At 42.7% G+C, this 13786-nt stretch overlaps 1 protein-coding gene across 3 annotated transcripts in view; it reads left to right on the forward strand.

Moving 5' to 3' along the window:
- The window catches only part of col6a4a (collagen, type VI, alpha 4a), a 58583-nt gene extending 46319 nt beyond the window's left edge, over positions 1–12264 (forward strand). Inside the window, exons 37-42 of one of the 3 annotated variants that reach the window (XM_083678862.1) lie at positions 757–1437; positions 1737–1833; positions 3732–3895; positions 8323–8493; positions 9489–9536; positions 11331–12264. In XM_083678862.1, the coding sequence (XP_083534988.1) occupies positions 757–1437; positions 1737–1833; positions 3732–3895; positions 8323–8493; positions 9489–9536; positions 11331–11506 (1337 nt within the window). In that variant the 3' untranslated portion in view covers positions 11507–12264. The remainder of the gene's footprint in view (positions 1–756; positions 1438–1736; positions 1834–3731; positions 3896–8322; positions 8494–9488; positions 9537–11330) is intronic. The other 2 variants (XM_083678863.1, XM_083678864.1) reach the window with 2 other exon arrangements.
- Positions 12265–13786: the final 1522 nt, after the last annotated feature.

Genomic DNA, 13786 nt, shown 5'->3' on the forward strand with positions numbered 1-13786 from the left:
CTTCATGATTTGTTCTAAATTAAGGTTTATCCAAGGACATCATTTCAAATTTCCCCAACCAGACAATAATTTCTCCTTTTCCAAACTGAAACTACATAATTCATCCAGGCTGCCATTATTGTTAATTCAGAATGAAAAAAAAAGAATTACAAATTAAGTTAAAATATACAATTAATATTAGCTCTCAAATTGGTGAAGACACAGATATGACCTACTGTTTCACAATTTCTTTACACAAAATAAATTATTTGCTCAACAATGCCCCCTGATGGCTGTATTACCGAGGTGAAACAACTAAAATAAAATTTTTGGAGAAGACTAGTTTACTGCCACTGTACCCCAGCGATATCTTTGCACAAGTATGAACCTTTTAAAGTCTGACCTAATGTACATTTGTTCACGTAATGGATGACATTTTTGGTCTGCCAAACAGTGCTCAAATGTGCAAAGTGTACTCTATTACTTACTTGCATGAGGAATTATCTCAAAACATCTCTTTTTAGAATGTCCAGGTGGTAATCATTTATGCAATCCTAAATGAACACTGTATCCATGCAAATTGCGTTATTCCAAACATGTTAAATGCCCTTCCTGTATATGTAGTGTTTTCTTTTGGTGACCTTCCATTACTTTTGTGCAATTAAAGATCTGTTTAGTGGGTACAAAGTATAACCCAGTCTTAAGAGTTGATGCAGCAGTGAAAGATCTTCTTGATTTCTGAGTTTTTGTCTGATCTTTGGTTTCCTGATCCCTCAGACCCCTGCAGTCCAGACGTGGTATGCGCCAGCATCAAGGATCCCCCGGGGCCCCAGGCGGTTGACATGGACCTGGCTGTGGTGGTGGATGACTCGCGGGAGATTCAAGCTGACCAGTATGCAGGTGTCCAGCAGCTCCTGGGCTCGGTGGTGGAGCAGCTTGCTGTGAGCCCCCAGCCCGGCCGAGCCGACAGCAAAGCCAGGGTGGCCCTCCTCCAGCAGAGCGGCTCACTCTACACCCAGGCTCCCCAGGCCGCCCAGGGTGCCAAGCTTGAGTTTGACCTGCAACGCTACCAGGACCACACCATGATGAAGAGGCACCTTCTCCAGAGCATGCAGCAGCAAGGGGGGGCCTCAGCGCTGGGCCAGACCCTGGAGTTTGCCCTCACGGAGGTGCTTCTCAAAGCCTTCAGACCCAGGAAGAGTAAAGTGGTACTGGTTATCGTGGGCACCGAGACGGCCTACTGGGACCGGGCCAAGCTGCACTACATTTCCCAGCAGGCTAAGTGTCAGGGCTTAGCGGTGTTTGTGATCACTGTGGGCAAGCATTACAACCGCACACAGGTGGTGGAGTTGGCGAGCTTCCCCCCTGAGCAGCACCTGCTTCATCTTGGACAGGTGAAGGAGGGGGAGCAAGACTACGCGCAGCGTTTCTTCAGAGCATTCCTGTCCGTCCTCAGCAGTAAGGATTTTTAACCTGCTCCTTAATCAGTCAAGACTTATGCTGCATTCAAGTCCTCCTCGCAACTAGGAAATTAAGACATTTGCCACTCAAAAAAACATTGTTCATGGATGACACCTTAGTTCCCCACTTTGATAATTTCCAATAGGGTGCGATTTCAGGAGCTGTCGGGGAGATTGAAGTCGGTAGTTTCCCAGGAGCACCATTACTTTCTCATAGATGTAGCTAGGTTAATGGCAAAAGTAAATGTTTGTGTTTGTTTGTGTCTTAAACCCCTCACTCTTTCCTCCCAACTCTAGGGGGAATGAACGCGTATCCTCCTTCCTCTCTTAAGAAAACGTGTGAGCAGCTAGAGAAACAGGGAGAAGGGCAGGGGCAAGCTATATTTGTGTACAGGTAACTTATATTGCCTTTATCAAATACAGACACATGTTGTCGTAGTAACTCACTGGTCTTAAATAATAGTTTTGTAAAATATCATTAATCAATTCTATATACATTGCAATTGATAGAAGCAATGCAATTGATAGAAACAGTTGTTATACAGTAATACTTTTATAAGTGAACAGGAGAATATGCCAGAGATATCCCATGGAATGAAACAAAGATATTCCTGTTCAATCACAGTAAGGACAATTGTTGGTTGATTGTTGTGACCCATTATCTCATTGTGTTATGGGCTCCTTGGTGCTCATTTAAAAATGCTCATTTAAAAGTGTTATTGATGTTGGCACAAAATAGTTCTCTTGGTCCTGAGAGGTACTGACCTAAGTCTTGTGTCCAGATGGTAACACTTCATACTTGCTGTGTCTAAATCAGCCTCCCCTTCGCTCGTGATGGTAACTCACATAGCAATTCATCCTTTGCAGGGTTAAAATCGAGAGTCAAATCTACAATAGAAAATGTTCAGACTCTCAGAAAACTGTGCCCGGTATAATAATGGGACAGTGGAGCATTTTTTCTTCTTTTGGCCCTACAAGTGTGGATTTGAAAACAATTACTATGAGGTCCAAGTAAAGATTCTCAGTTGGTATTTGTGTACATGTTGGTCTCACCATTCATAAATTACAATACTTTGTATATAGTCCCCCTTTTTCACGGTAGCCAAAAGTGATGGGACAATTGGCTTGACAGGTGTTTCTGGTTCGTCAGGTGTGTTCTGTCACATCATTTGTGCAGTCATAAGGCTTTCGTTTGCTTTTGGAGTCTGCTATTGGTGTCTGTCAAGAACAGAGGCATCAATGACAGTCTGGGAAGCCATTATGATCAGGAACACTCCCAGAACACCATCCACAGAAAATTTCACCAGCAGAACTACAGCAGAACCAACAACTGTATAGCCACAAAAACAGGATGGTCAAAAAGAGCCTGCAGAGTTCTGGAAAGTTCTTGTGGACAGATGAGACAAAGATTAATATGTACCAGAATAATGGCAAGAGTAGTGTGGAGGAAAAAAAGGAACTGCCCAATATCCACAGCATACCACCTTATATGTGAAATACGGTTGAGGGGGTGTTATGGCTTGTGCATGTATGGCTTGCACTGGAACGAACAAAATTGTCTTCATTGATGATGTAACTGCTGACGGCAGCAGCAGGATGAATTGTGTACAGGGGTGTACAGAAGTGTAAAGTGTACAGAAATATTTTGTCAGCCCAAGTACAAGCAAATGCCTCCAAACTCATTGGACAGCGCTTCATCATACAGCAGGACAACGACCCAAAACATACTGGCATAACAACTAGGGAGTTTTTCAGGGCCAAAAAGTGGAAAGTTGTTAACTGGCCAAGTCAATCTCCAGATTTAAATCCTATTGAACATGCATTTAATTTGCTGAACAGGCAAAACGTCCTCAAAACAAACAACTGAAGATGGCTGCAGTACAGGCCTGGCAGAGCTTCACCAGAGAAGGTACCCAGAGTCTGGTGCGGTCAATGGGTCACAGACTTCAGGCAGTTATTGCATGGGGGGGGACTATGTCTAAAAAGTGTAATTTCTGAATGGTGAAACCAATATGTACACAATTAACATCAAATAGGATCTCTACTTTAACCGCATAGTAATTGTATGATTTCAAATCCAAACTTCTGGAGTGTAGAGCCAAAAGATGAAAAAATGCTTCACTGTCCCATTACTTACGCAAGGGCACTGTATGCAATTTATAGTATGTTATTATTAGAGCCCTGAGTTTTCCATGTTCCTTAACTAGGAAAAACTCCTAGTAACAGGCTATAGTTACTGTATGTGATTAGATATTAGAAATTGGAGTTACTGTATGTTAATGTTTTCCCCAGCCAACCTGAGGTGGTGGTGGAGGAAGAGGAGGAGCAGGACCAAGAGGAGTTTTTGGAGAACACAGGTCTTTACCAGACTAACACAGGGCTTACACAGGTGGACGTCTTAGATTCCCTTGCCAGGGGGGACGGAGGTGCCTTGCCGTCACGACCAAACTTGAATGGTATGGTATTCAGTCATTCACTTTCCCCAACTACTGTACATTTCTCACAGACAGACAGAAAGGCAGACTGATAGACTGACTGACTGACAGACAGACAGACAGACAGACACACACACACACACACACACACACACACACACACACACACACACACACACACCTTATAGGTTGACAGTTACAATATGAACGGTTGGCAAGGACATTTGACAAGGTATTCTTAATAACAAAGCATGTCTATATATAGTAATATTCCAAGTAATTTCATTAACTCTATGTGCAGAGAATTGTTGGTTTTAGAGCAAGAATAGTTGAGTGAGAATAAATCAAATGAGGCTTTAATAACACTGTAAACATATACAACTATTACAAGGCAAATACATCATAGAGAAATGTTACATTCTACCCTCATGGTAAATGATAGACTGAGAGAGGGAGAGGGAACAAACGAGAGACCACATGGTCTGATACTGACAGGACAACAGCTGGGACCTCTGACCAGAAAACAAAGAGAGTGAATCTGTTCTTCAGCATTCTATTTTATAACCATCTCCCAACAATAGTACTCAAATCAAGAGCTGTTTGTAAAGGAGAACCAATTCAACATCATCCTATCGTTACCAGTAGAGATTCACACATTCCAAGGGCCTGTAAAGATCACAGAAAGATCAGTCATTTGGCCCATCGGGGGAAGAGATCTCAAGAAGGGGAACTTAATTGATGTCTCCCCCTTCAGTCTCCCCTTGGACACAATAGAGGCGAAAGGCATCGAAAGTGGTGAGCGGTCCAATTGTTCAAAGTGCCTCATCTAGACTGCATAGGAGACACATAATATCTACACACAATGTGTACACAAGTAATATTCCAAGGCAAAACATGATTTTTACTACTACAGTCCATTATGTGTCCCCTATGCAGTCTAGATGAGGCACTTTTAACAATTAGGCCACAGTAAAAGGCCAATAACATTTACATTTACATTTTGATTTATAGCATTTAGCAGTCGCCTTTATCCAAAGTGACTTACAACAAATACATTTGTCTAAGTAAGTGAATCATCTATCCCTCAGTAATCATAAGAAAAAGTATTCTATGCCAGGACCAGGGGCTATTGGCAGTTATTTACAGGAGAGAAACTTGTACAGGGAGGTGGTGGGGATGAAGAGGTCTTTAGGTCTTCAATATACGGCGGAAGATAGGTAGTGACTGCTTATTCCACCAGCCAGGACAGTGAAAAGCCGTGACCGAGTAGCACGGCTGCATCCACGTAGAGGCGGCGGTGCCAGGCGGCCAGCCGAGGTGGAAGAGTGGAGTGATTGGGCAGGGGTTTGGGGGCTGACCATTGCTTGCAAGTAGGGAGGGGCTGTTCCCTTTGCTGCCAGGTAGGCGAGCACCAGGGTCTTGAATCTGATGTGAGTTGCTACCGGTAGCCAGTGAAGGGTGCGAAGGAGGGGGGTGACATGGGAGAATTTGAGGAGATTGAACACCAGATGGGTGGCAGCATTCTGGATGAGCTGCAGAGGCCTGATGGCGGAGGCGGGGAGCCCGGACAAGAGTGTGTTGTAGTAGTCAAGTGTTTGGACCAAAGGTTGTGCTGCTCCTCTGGTGAGGAATGGACATATCCTTCTGATATTGTAGAGGAAGAATCTACAGGAGTGTACTGTCGCTGTGATGTTCGCCACACAGGATAAGTGGTTGCCAAGGATCACCCCAAGGTTCTTGGCTGTCTGGGAGGAGGGCACAGTAGAGTTCTCTACTGTGATGGAGAAGTCTTGGAGAGGGCAGGCTTTCCCCGGGAGGAAGAGCAGCTCAGTCTTGTTAAGGTTGAGCTTGAGGTGGTGGGTTGACATCCCAGCGGAAATGTCTGCAAGACACGCAGAGACACGTGTTGCCACCTGTGCAGTGGTAGGAGAAACCATGTGAGGAAATTAACGAGCCAAGAGATTTGGTATGAAGGGAGAACAGTAAGGGCCCTAGGACAGAGCCCTGGGGGACCCCAGTGGTAAGGGCTCGTGGAGAGGACAGCAATCCTCGCCATGTCACCAGGTAAGAGCGATCAGCCAGGTAGGATGCAAACCAGGAGAGTGCAGAGCCAGAGATGAGAGAGGATAGAGAGAAGGATCAGGTGGTTTACTGTGTCGAATGCAGCAGACAGGTCCAGAAGAATGACAACAGAGGAGAGGGATGAAGCTCAAGCAGGGCCTCTGTGACAGCAAGGAGAGCAGTCTCAGTAGAGTGCCCAGCCTTAAAGCTGGATTGGTGAGGGTCAAGGAGGTTGTTCTGAAGGAGATAGTGAAACAGTTGTTTAGAGACAGCATGTTCAAGGGTTTTAGATAAGAAGGAGAGAAGAGATACCGGTCTGTAGTTATGGACAGCAGACGGGTCAAGAGTTGGTTTCTTGAGAAGAGGCTTGACTCTGGTCGTCTTAAAGGCAGCTGGGAAAGATCCTGTGGACAGAGAGGAATTGATTATGGTGGTGAGGAATGGAAGGATGTCTTTAGAGATGGATTGGAGAAAGGGGGAGGGGATAGGATGGTGGTTGCCCACTTGGATGTGACTAGTTTTAGAATATCATCAGGGGAGAGGGGTTTAAAAACTGATAAACCGTGTGTAGCACAGAGGGTTTGAGAGGAGAGGTAGCAGTGTTGGCGAGAGGTAGAGAGAAAGAGCTGCTAATGTCATCAACCTTCTTTTCAAAGTAGGTGAAAGTCATCCGCAGAAAGAGAGGAGGTGGGTTGAGGAGTGAGGAAAATGTGGAGAGAGGTCAGAAGCAGTGTTGGTAGTAATGTGAATGGTAGTAATAAGCTTTAGCAGCTGATGCAGATGAGGTGTAGTTGAGGAGGAGAGAGAGATAAGGTTTTAGGTCATCAGGGAGGCCGGTTTTTCTCCATTTCCTCTCAGCTGCCCGGAGCCCTATTCTGCAAGCTTGCAGGGTTTCAGACAGCCAAGGAGCACGTGGAGAAGATCGTACTGGCCTTGAGGTCTGTGGACCGAGAGAGTTGAAGGATGAGGAAAGAGTGGACAGGAGGGTGGAGGAGGCTGCATTAGTGGATAGAAGGGAGAAGGATTCAACAGAAGGTGGATAAGACAGAGGAAGAGAGCGGTGAGGGAGAGGGTACGCAGGTTGCGATGAGAGGATACAGTGTGGGTAGAGTCTGACTGGGAGGGTGTGGATTTGAGGGGAAGGGAGAAGGATACAAAATGATGACCAGAAACTGGAAGAGGGGTAACAGTAAGGTTGGAGGTATGGGAGGATCTGGTGGAGACAAGGTCAAGCTGATTGCCCGCCTTATGAGTCGGAGGAGAGTGGGACAGGGTAAGGCCGAAGGAGGAGACAAGGTCAAATACTCCAGACGAGTGAAGCTTCTCTGACTGGATGTCACCCAGTAGTGAGAGCGGTGTACCGTCCTCAGGGAAGATGCTGAGAAGGACATCCATCACTTCGAAGAAGTGACCAAGCTGACCTGGTGGATGATAGATAACGACAATGTGAAGTTTGACAGGGAAGGTGACAGACACAGCATGGAATTCGAAGGTGGATATAAGTGTGACAATAACCGTGCAGCAGTCTTTCACCAGGGTAATTAGAATATTCGAAGAATTACAAATGCCAATAATACACTGAGAGGATTAAATGTTTATTTCCAGATATAGTTTCATATAATTTGTGGTTTCTTTATCCGTATTTACTATTTCTAAATGCTTAAACATGTTTAATGTGAGCGCTTTTATTTGGAAGAAATCCTAATTTACAGACATCCGAGGTTGGTGGGCAGTGTTCTAGTATTATCGTTTACAGAACACGCTTTTAAGTTTAGAACACAACTAAAGGATCAAAAAGTAATTTCTAGGCTTAACCTGGTCAATTATACTACACACACACACACACACACACACACACACACACACACACACACACACACACACACACACACATTTCTTCATGGACTGCTTTTACATACAGTAGGCCTTTTCCAGGTGCTCAGAGTGCTTCACATTGTATGGGAGAAACTGACATTGTCCATGACCAATGTGTGGCACCTAACTTAATAGAAACCATCTTCATTCTAAATACATTACATTAGTACAATTAAGTACTGTACATCGTCAGAGCAAAGACTGGGGAAAAAAACAGAATAAAGTCTTTAAAGCAACTCACTCTGTGAGAAAAGATTTCTGTTTCATACTTTTATCACTGTTGGTGAAAGTAAAGCGACTTCTGTTTGGGATACTAGTTATCAAATTATCAGCCATATTCATGCACAAGCAGTTACGTGAATGCATGGCTGCATGTTGTTTTTTTGTTTGTTTACATGTTTCTTAATTTGTTCAGGCATTGCATGAGTAGTTTCAGCCAGAGCTCCTTCCTGCATGTCTCCCTGTCTAGAACAGTCTGCCCCTGTTTGTAAACCTGCTTGTTCTGCTTTCAGCCCAGTGTCAGTTGGATGTTGACTTCGGCACCAACTGCAGGGACTATGTCCAGCATTGGCACTTTAACACAGCCATCGGTGCATGCTCACCCTTCTGGTATGGTGGTTGCAATGGCAATGCCAACCGCTTTAGCACGGAAAACGAATGCTTCCAGACGTGTGGCACTTACAGTAAGTTATTATGGGGACTGTTTCTTGCACAGTGCAAGAAACAATAGTGCACAGTGCAAGAGCAAGTTGCAGAAGTGGACAAATTCATGTGCATGCTATGTAGATTTAGTGCTTTGTTAGGTACAATGTGAATGTCTGAATATGCTTGTGACAGCTGTACTGTACCAGAACATCTTTTCAAAATTCTGATATTGTTGGGAAGGTAGTGAAACTCAAGGGCCAATTGCTGCCAACTTTGACCAGGGGATCAGGGTTGCCAGATCTGGCTAAAAATTCCAGCCCGATGGCCACTCAAAACGTTTGCAGCATTGTCATAATGACAATCTAAATACAACCGTTAAAATAGTTTTACCTTGTTCTCTGCATTTGGCCCTTCGTTATTTGTTAATCACACCAAAGTATTTAATCTGAACTGAAAAAAACATTATTGAAATGGTGTTACACAATGTTAAAATAATCTTATTTTCAACTGGAGTATAAAAATCTAAAAGCCTAAACAGTTCCTTTTTGAGGGGGAAGTTTATAGGTAGTGCTGTTAGTTTATTGTTTTCACTTGTGAGCTTCCAGCGCTCTTTCAACACACACACACGCACGCACGCACGCACGCACGCACACCTCCCTCCCCTCCCCACTCACTCACACACTCACTCACTCACTCACTCACTCACTCACTCACTCACTCACTCAGCAACAACCTGCCTCACTTTAATCTTGATTGCAACCAAAAAGCTGCCAAAAATGTGCTGAGAAGTAGTTGTTTTCAAGAGAATCGCCAACAAATTTGCTTTGATAGCAGATGGTGGTGAACATCATGTCTGAGGTTCTCTACCCCTGAATTTTGGTTGCAATTGACCTGTTATGTTTTTACATTTTCTGATGTTGTGAGTTGTTGGCCATGAAATGTTGTCAAGTGTAGTTGTTAATGCAGTGAACTGTTGTCATGTTTAATTGACATTTCAGTTGTGAGGTCATAATTAATATTTTGGTGTTCCCAGATCCCACATCCCTCCTGAGGACAGAGGAGACAAAAGATCTTAACAAGGGTAAGAATTATATCACTCCCTTCCTGCGTTCCATTTCTTCATCCTTTTCCCTGTGTACACTTTTCCCCTCGCCTACACCGATTTAAAAACACAGAATTGGGGCAAGCATGGGCTGTTACACCAATCCCATAGTCTTAAATGTGTGTAGGGGAGTGGACAAGTGTACTTATCTCAGGGAAGAGGATGGAGAATTGGGATGCAGGGCCTCTCGCTCTGTGCTCCATTTTTCAGCTAAAGAGCGCTATGCAACACTAAAACCATGTGCAAAAAAACGTTTCGGTAATTTGTTGTCACAGCAAAACGTGTTTGCCCCGACCAACACAAACTTAGCACCAATAAAGGCGGGGCAGTAAATGGGAGCGTAGGGGAAAATAGACACGTACAGTGCCCTCCATAAGTTTTGGAAGGAGGAAGCATTTTGTCTTCTTTTAGCTCTATACCAACAGCTTGGATTTGAAATCAAACAATTACGATTAGATTAAGGTAGATATTTTCAGCTTTAATTCAATGTTTTCTTTTTTCAGATTGGTTTTTACCATTTAGAGTACAACATACTCATTTATTTCCATTTTACATTTCTGGCATTTAGCAGACACCTTTATCTAAAGTGACTTACAACAAATACATTTGTTTAAGTAAGTGAATCATCTATCCATCAGTCATCATAAGATAGTGATCAATGCTCAGACCAGAGGCCATTGGCAGTTACAATGCTAGAAGAAGGATTTTTTTTTTTATTAACAGAAGAGAAACTTGTACAGAGGGGTAGTGGGGGTAAGGAGGTCTTTAGGGGGGACTGTTAAGATGTAGCCTGAAGAGATGGGTCTTCAATCTACGGCCCATATTTCAGGACTCCAAGTATATTGATACCCAGAGAATGGTAACAGTTGCATTATACTTATAAAAAGCCTTACCTTCAGCCATGATGTGTACAGTGTAATCCATTTGATATAATCATGAACCAAATTAGCATCTCACAGAAAACATGGTCCAAATATCACAGATTTTTAAACAGCCAAATATTGTAATATTCTATAGGCTATTATCTTCCATCAACAGCCACGATTGACACGATTATTGATCTCAAATCATGATGTCTGCTCATGACAGCGTCCCACTTTCTATCAAGCCTTGTTCTGTTCTGAAGCTGTGATGTCTAAAAGTTCATTGCCCAAATAACACAAGTTTCCAAATAAAGTATTAGCCTACTTTTGCTACAGAAGCCTATAGTTAGAAATTGAGACTTTCAGCCTAATGATTTGATATATATTATGTGCCTATAGTGAACATGATCCAATGTCAATTGCGAAAGAATGGTAATAGTTACATTGTAAGTAGCATGTTGAGTCTAAGAGGCTTGCTTAGTTATTGTAGACTTTTTTAACGAGGACTTCCATTCCAGGCTTTCGGTTGTGTGTAGAGTAGTAGTAAAACCTGTCATTGTAGCTCTGCTAGGTATTGACTGAAGAACTATATTGGATATGACAAAAGTCTCCGGTAACACGTTTCTACAAGGCACACATATATAACATATAACTTATATTAGGCACGTCTTCATAATATTATATGCTCATATGTTATGTCTGTACTATAATACTTTTTTTTTAACTGACGGAAAATTGCAGTTGCTCATGATGAGATGATAAGCCAGTAGGGATAATTCAGTCATACATACTTCTAAGCCTTATAATGTGTTATGCAGGCATTATAACTATGCTCTAAGTAAAAAGTGACCAAGTCCCTTTTTCCCTCTTCACTATATCTTTCCTCTTTCTGTTCTGTCTTTCTCTCTAGATCTATGTTTTCTCAAACAGGATGAGGGTGTCTGTGGTAACTACACACTGAAGTGGTACTTTGACACTCAGCAGAGCGAGTGTTCGCGTTTTTGGTATGGTGGCTGTGATGGCAACAGCAACCGCTTCGAGACGCAGGAGGAGTGCGAGGGCCTCTGTCTGAAGAGGAAGCGTTAAGAAGAACAACCCCTCCCCCACATGACAAAAAAAACCTTAATAGAGCTGAACTGAGTAAGATAGCGTAGCCGTCGCCCCAGAACGCCAACCAATTATAGGCCTTGTCATTTACATTAGGTCATTTTTGTTTTGTGAAATGAATGGGTCATACAAAGGTCTGCTATAAGAAAAGAAAATGAAAATGATGATGCATACTGTATTTGTTTTCCATTTCATCCAGGTTTACAGGTTTTCATCCTTGTTTAGTCTTACTGGAATGTTGCCATGTTGATCTATGTCATTCACAAAAATACATTAGGACAAGTACATGCATTTGTGAGAGTGATCTTTCAACAATCATACACATATGTAGAGGTGAATCATAATTGCTGGTGATAAAAATATCCTCAGATGCGCATAAAGTTATTAGGGGCTGGATCTACTAAGAGAGGCGCAAATTACCGTGTGTTGATGAAATATGCGCACATGCAATTTCCCAATTTAGCGGACAATCTACTAAGAGCAAGTGAACACAAACGCAAATTGTTAATTTCCATATGGTCACCACAGTAAAACAGATGTTGGGGCTGGGACAGGGCTGGTGGGCACGGCACACACAAGACTGGTTGCATGATAACTGATGTCAAGAATATTGCCAATATTTACATTTAACACTCACTGGGTCTGGATATAAAATTACTTTTGAAGATAGAAAATTGACAAAATCTGTGTTGGATGTCAGTGTGGCGCAAAATGGCATGCATAAAGGCTTACCAGTTCGACTAGTTTTTGCCTCTCAATTCATAAAGTTGTTATATTCAATACATTACATTTCCTTATCTTACTGGAATGCCATGGCAGTATGAATGCTTGCTCTCTGCCTACAGCGTCTTTCTATTAAGTCTATTTCATTGATCATCATTGTCCTGGATCAAATGCTTTCCATTCAAATGGGCTAATCCTTTACTTCATGTAATCATTCTGGAAAGACATTACTGGCCTTCAGTATGTTCCTTCCTTCTTCTGACATTTGAAAGAGATATCTCTCTTTTAGCAACTGTATCTTGGACATGTACTGTATGTACTGGAATCATTTGAAGATCTGCTTTTCATCTGTGGTAAATACCATGTGTTATCACCAATAAAGTTGGCGCTGTCAACCTTGGTAAATCACAGTAGGTGATCATTGCAACTGTTAGCATCGTCTCCACCTCAAATGCAGTGCCTTCTCATTGAAACACCCACAAATGCATATTAAGGCGAAAATAGCCTACCAAAAATATTTGATCCAGACATCCCTCTTATCACACATGGAAAATGCTTTTGCGCCACTGTAGTAGATCATAAAAGAAGCTAAGTGGGTTTGCGGCAACAAAAGCATTAGTACAGTAGATCTAGCCTGTAGACTACTGAAGTGAATTGAAAGGCAATTACTATGTAGTTTAAGTAGACATTCTCAGCTTTTATTTGTGTACATATTGGTTTCACCATTCAGAAATGACACTTTTTATGCATAGTCCCCCTTTTTAGAGTACCCAAAAGTATTGGAAAATTGGCTTGACAGGTGTTTCTGGTAAGTCATAATTTGTGCAGGCATAAGAGAGCTCTCAATGTCTAATATTGATTCTAGGCTTTGCGTTACATAAAACATTCAATGAAAGTCAAGGAAGTCTTTATGAGGCTGAAATATCAGAAACATAGCCACAACCTGAGACTTAATAAAATCAACAGTTTGTAACATCATTAAAAAAAAAGAAAGAAGACAATGGTGACCTCAGCAATCTTAAACGGGCTGGTAGGCCAAGGAAGACTTCTACAGTGGATGACCGAAGAAAGACAGACCACAAAATATCTGTCCTGTAGATCAGGAACACTCTCCAGGAGGTAGGCATGAATGTGTCAGAGACTGAATGAGAGTGAGGTGTTTGTGGATAACAGGAGTCATGACTGAGTCAAGGGAGAGTCAGGGGAGAGACAGAGGAGAGACAGGGGAGATACAGGGGAGACACAGGGGAGAGACAGTGGAGAGACATGGGAGAGAGACTGGGGAGAGACGGGGGAGAGACAGGGGGGAGACAGAGGAGAGACTGGGGGAGAGACTAGGGGAGAAACGGGAGTATTTGTGTCTGAATTCCTTTTGGGTACATTTTTCGGCAAATGCATATTACCAAAAAGGAAACGGTAGGCACTTGGTTGATATCTACTCTGATTGCTACTGATTTATCATGAGCATTTAGAGCTTTAAAAAATAGTGGTGGTAAGATCACTTATATCACTGTAAGGCTATTTGTTGGTGGAACT

Source organism: Argentina silus, assembly GCF_951799395.1.
Source record: "Argentina silus genome assembly, chromosome: 10".
NCBI lineage: Eukaryota > Metazoa > Chordata > Actinopteri > Argentiniformes > Argentinidae > Argentina > Argentina silus.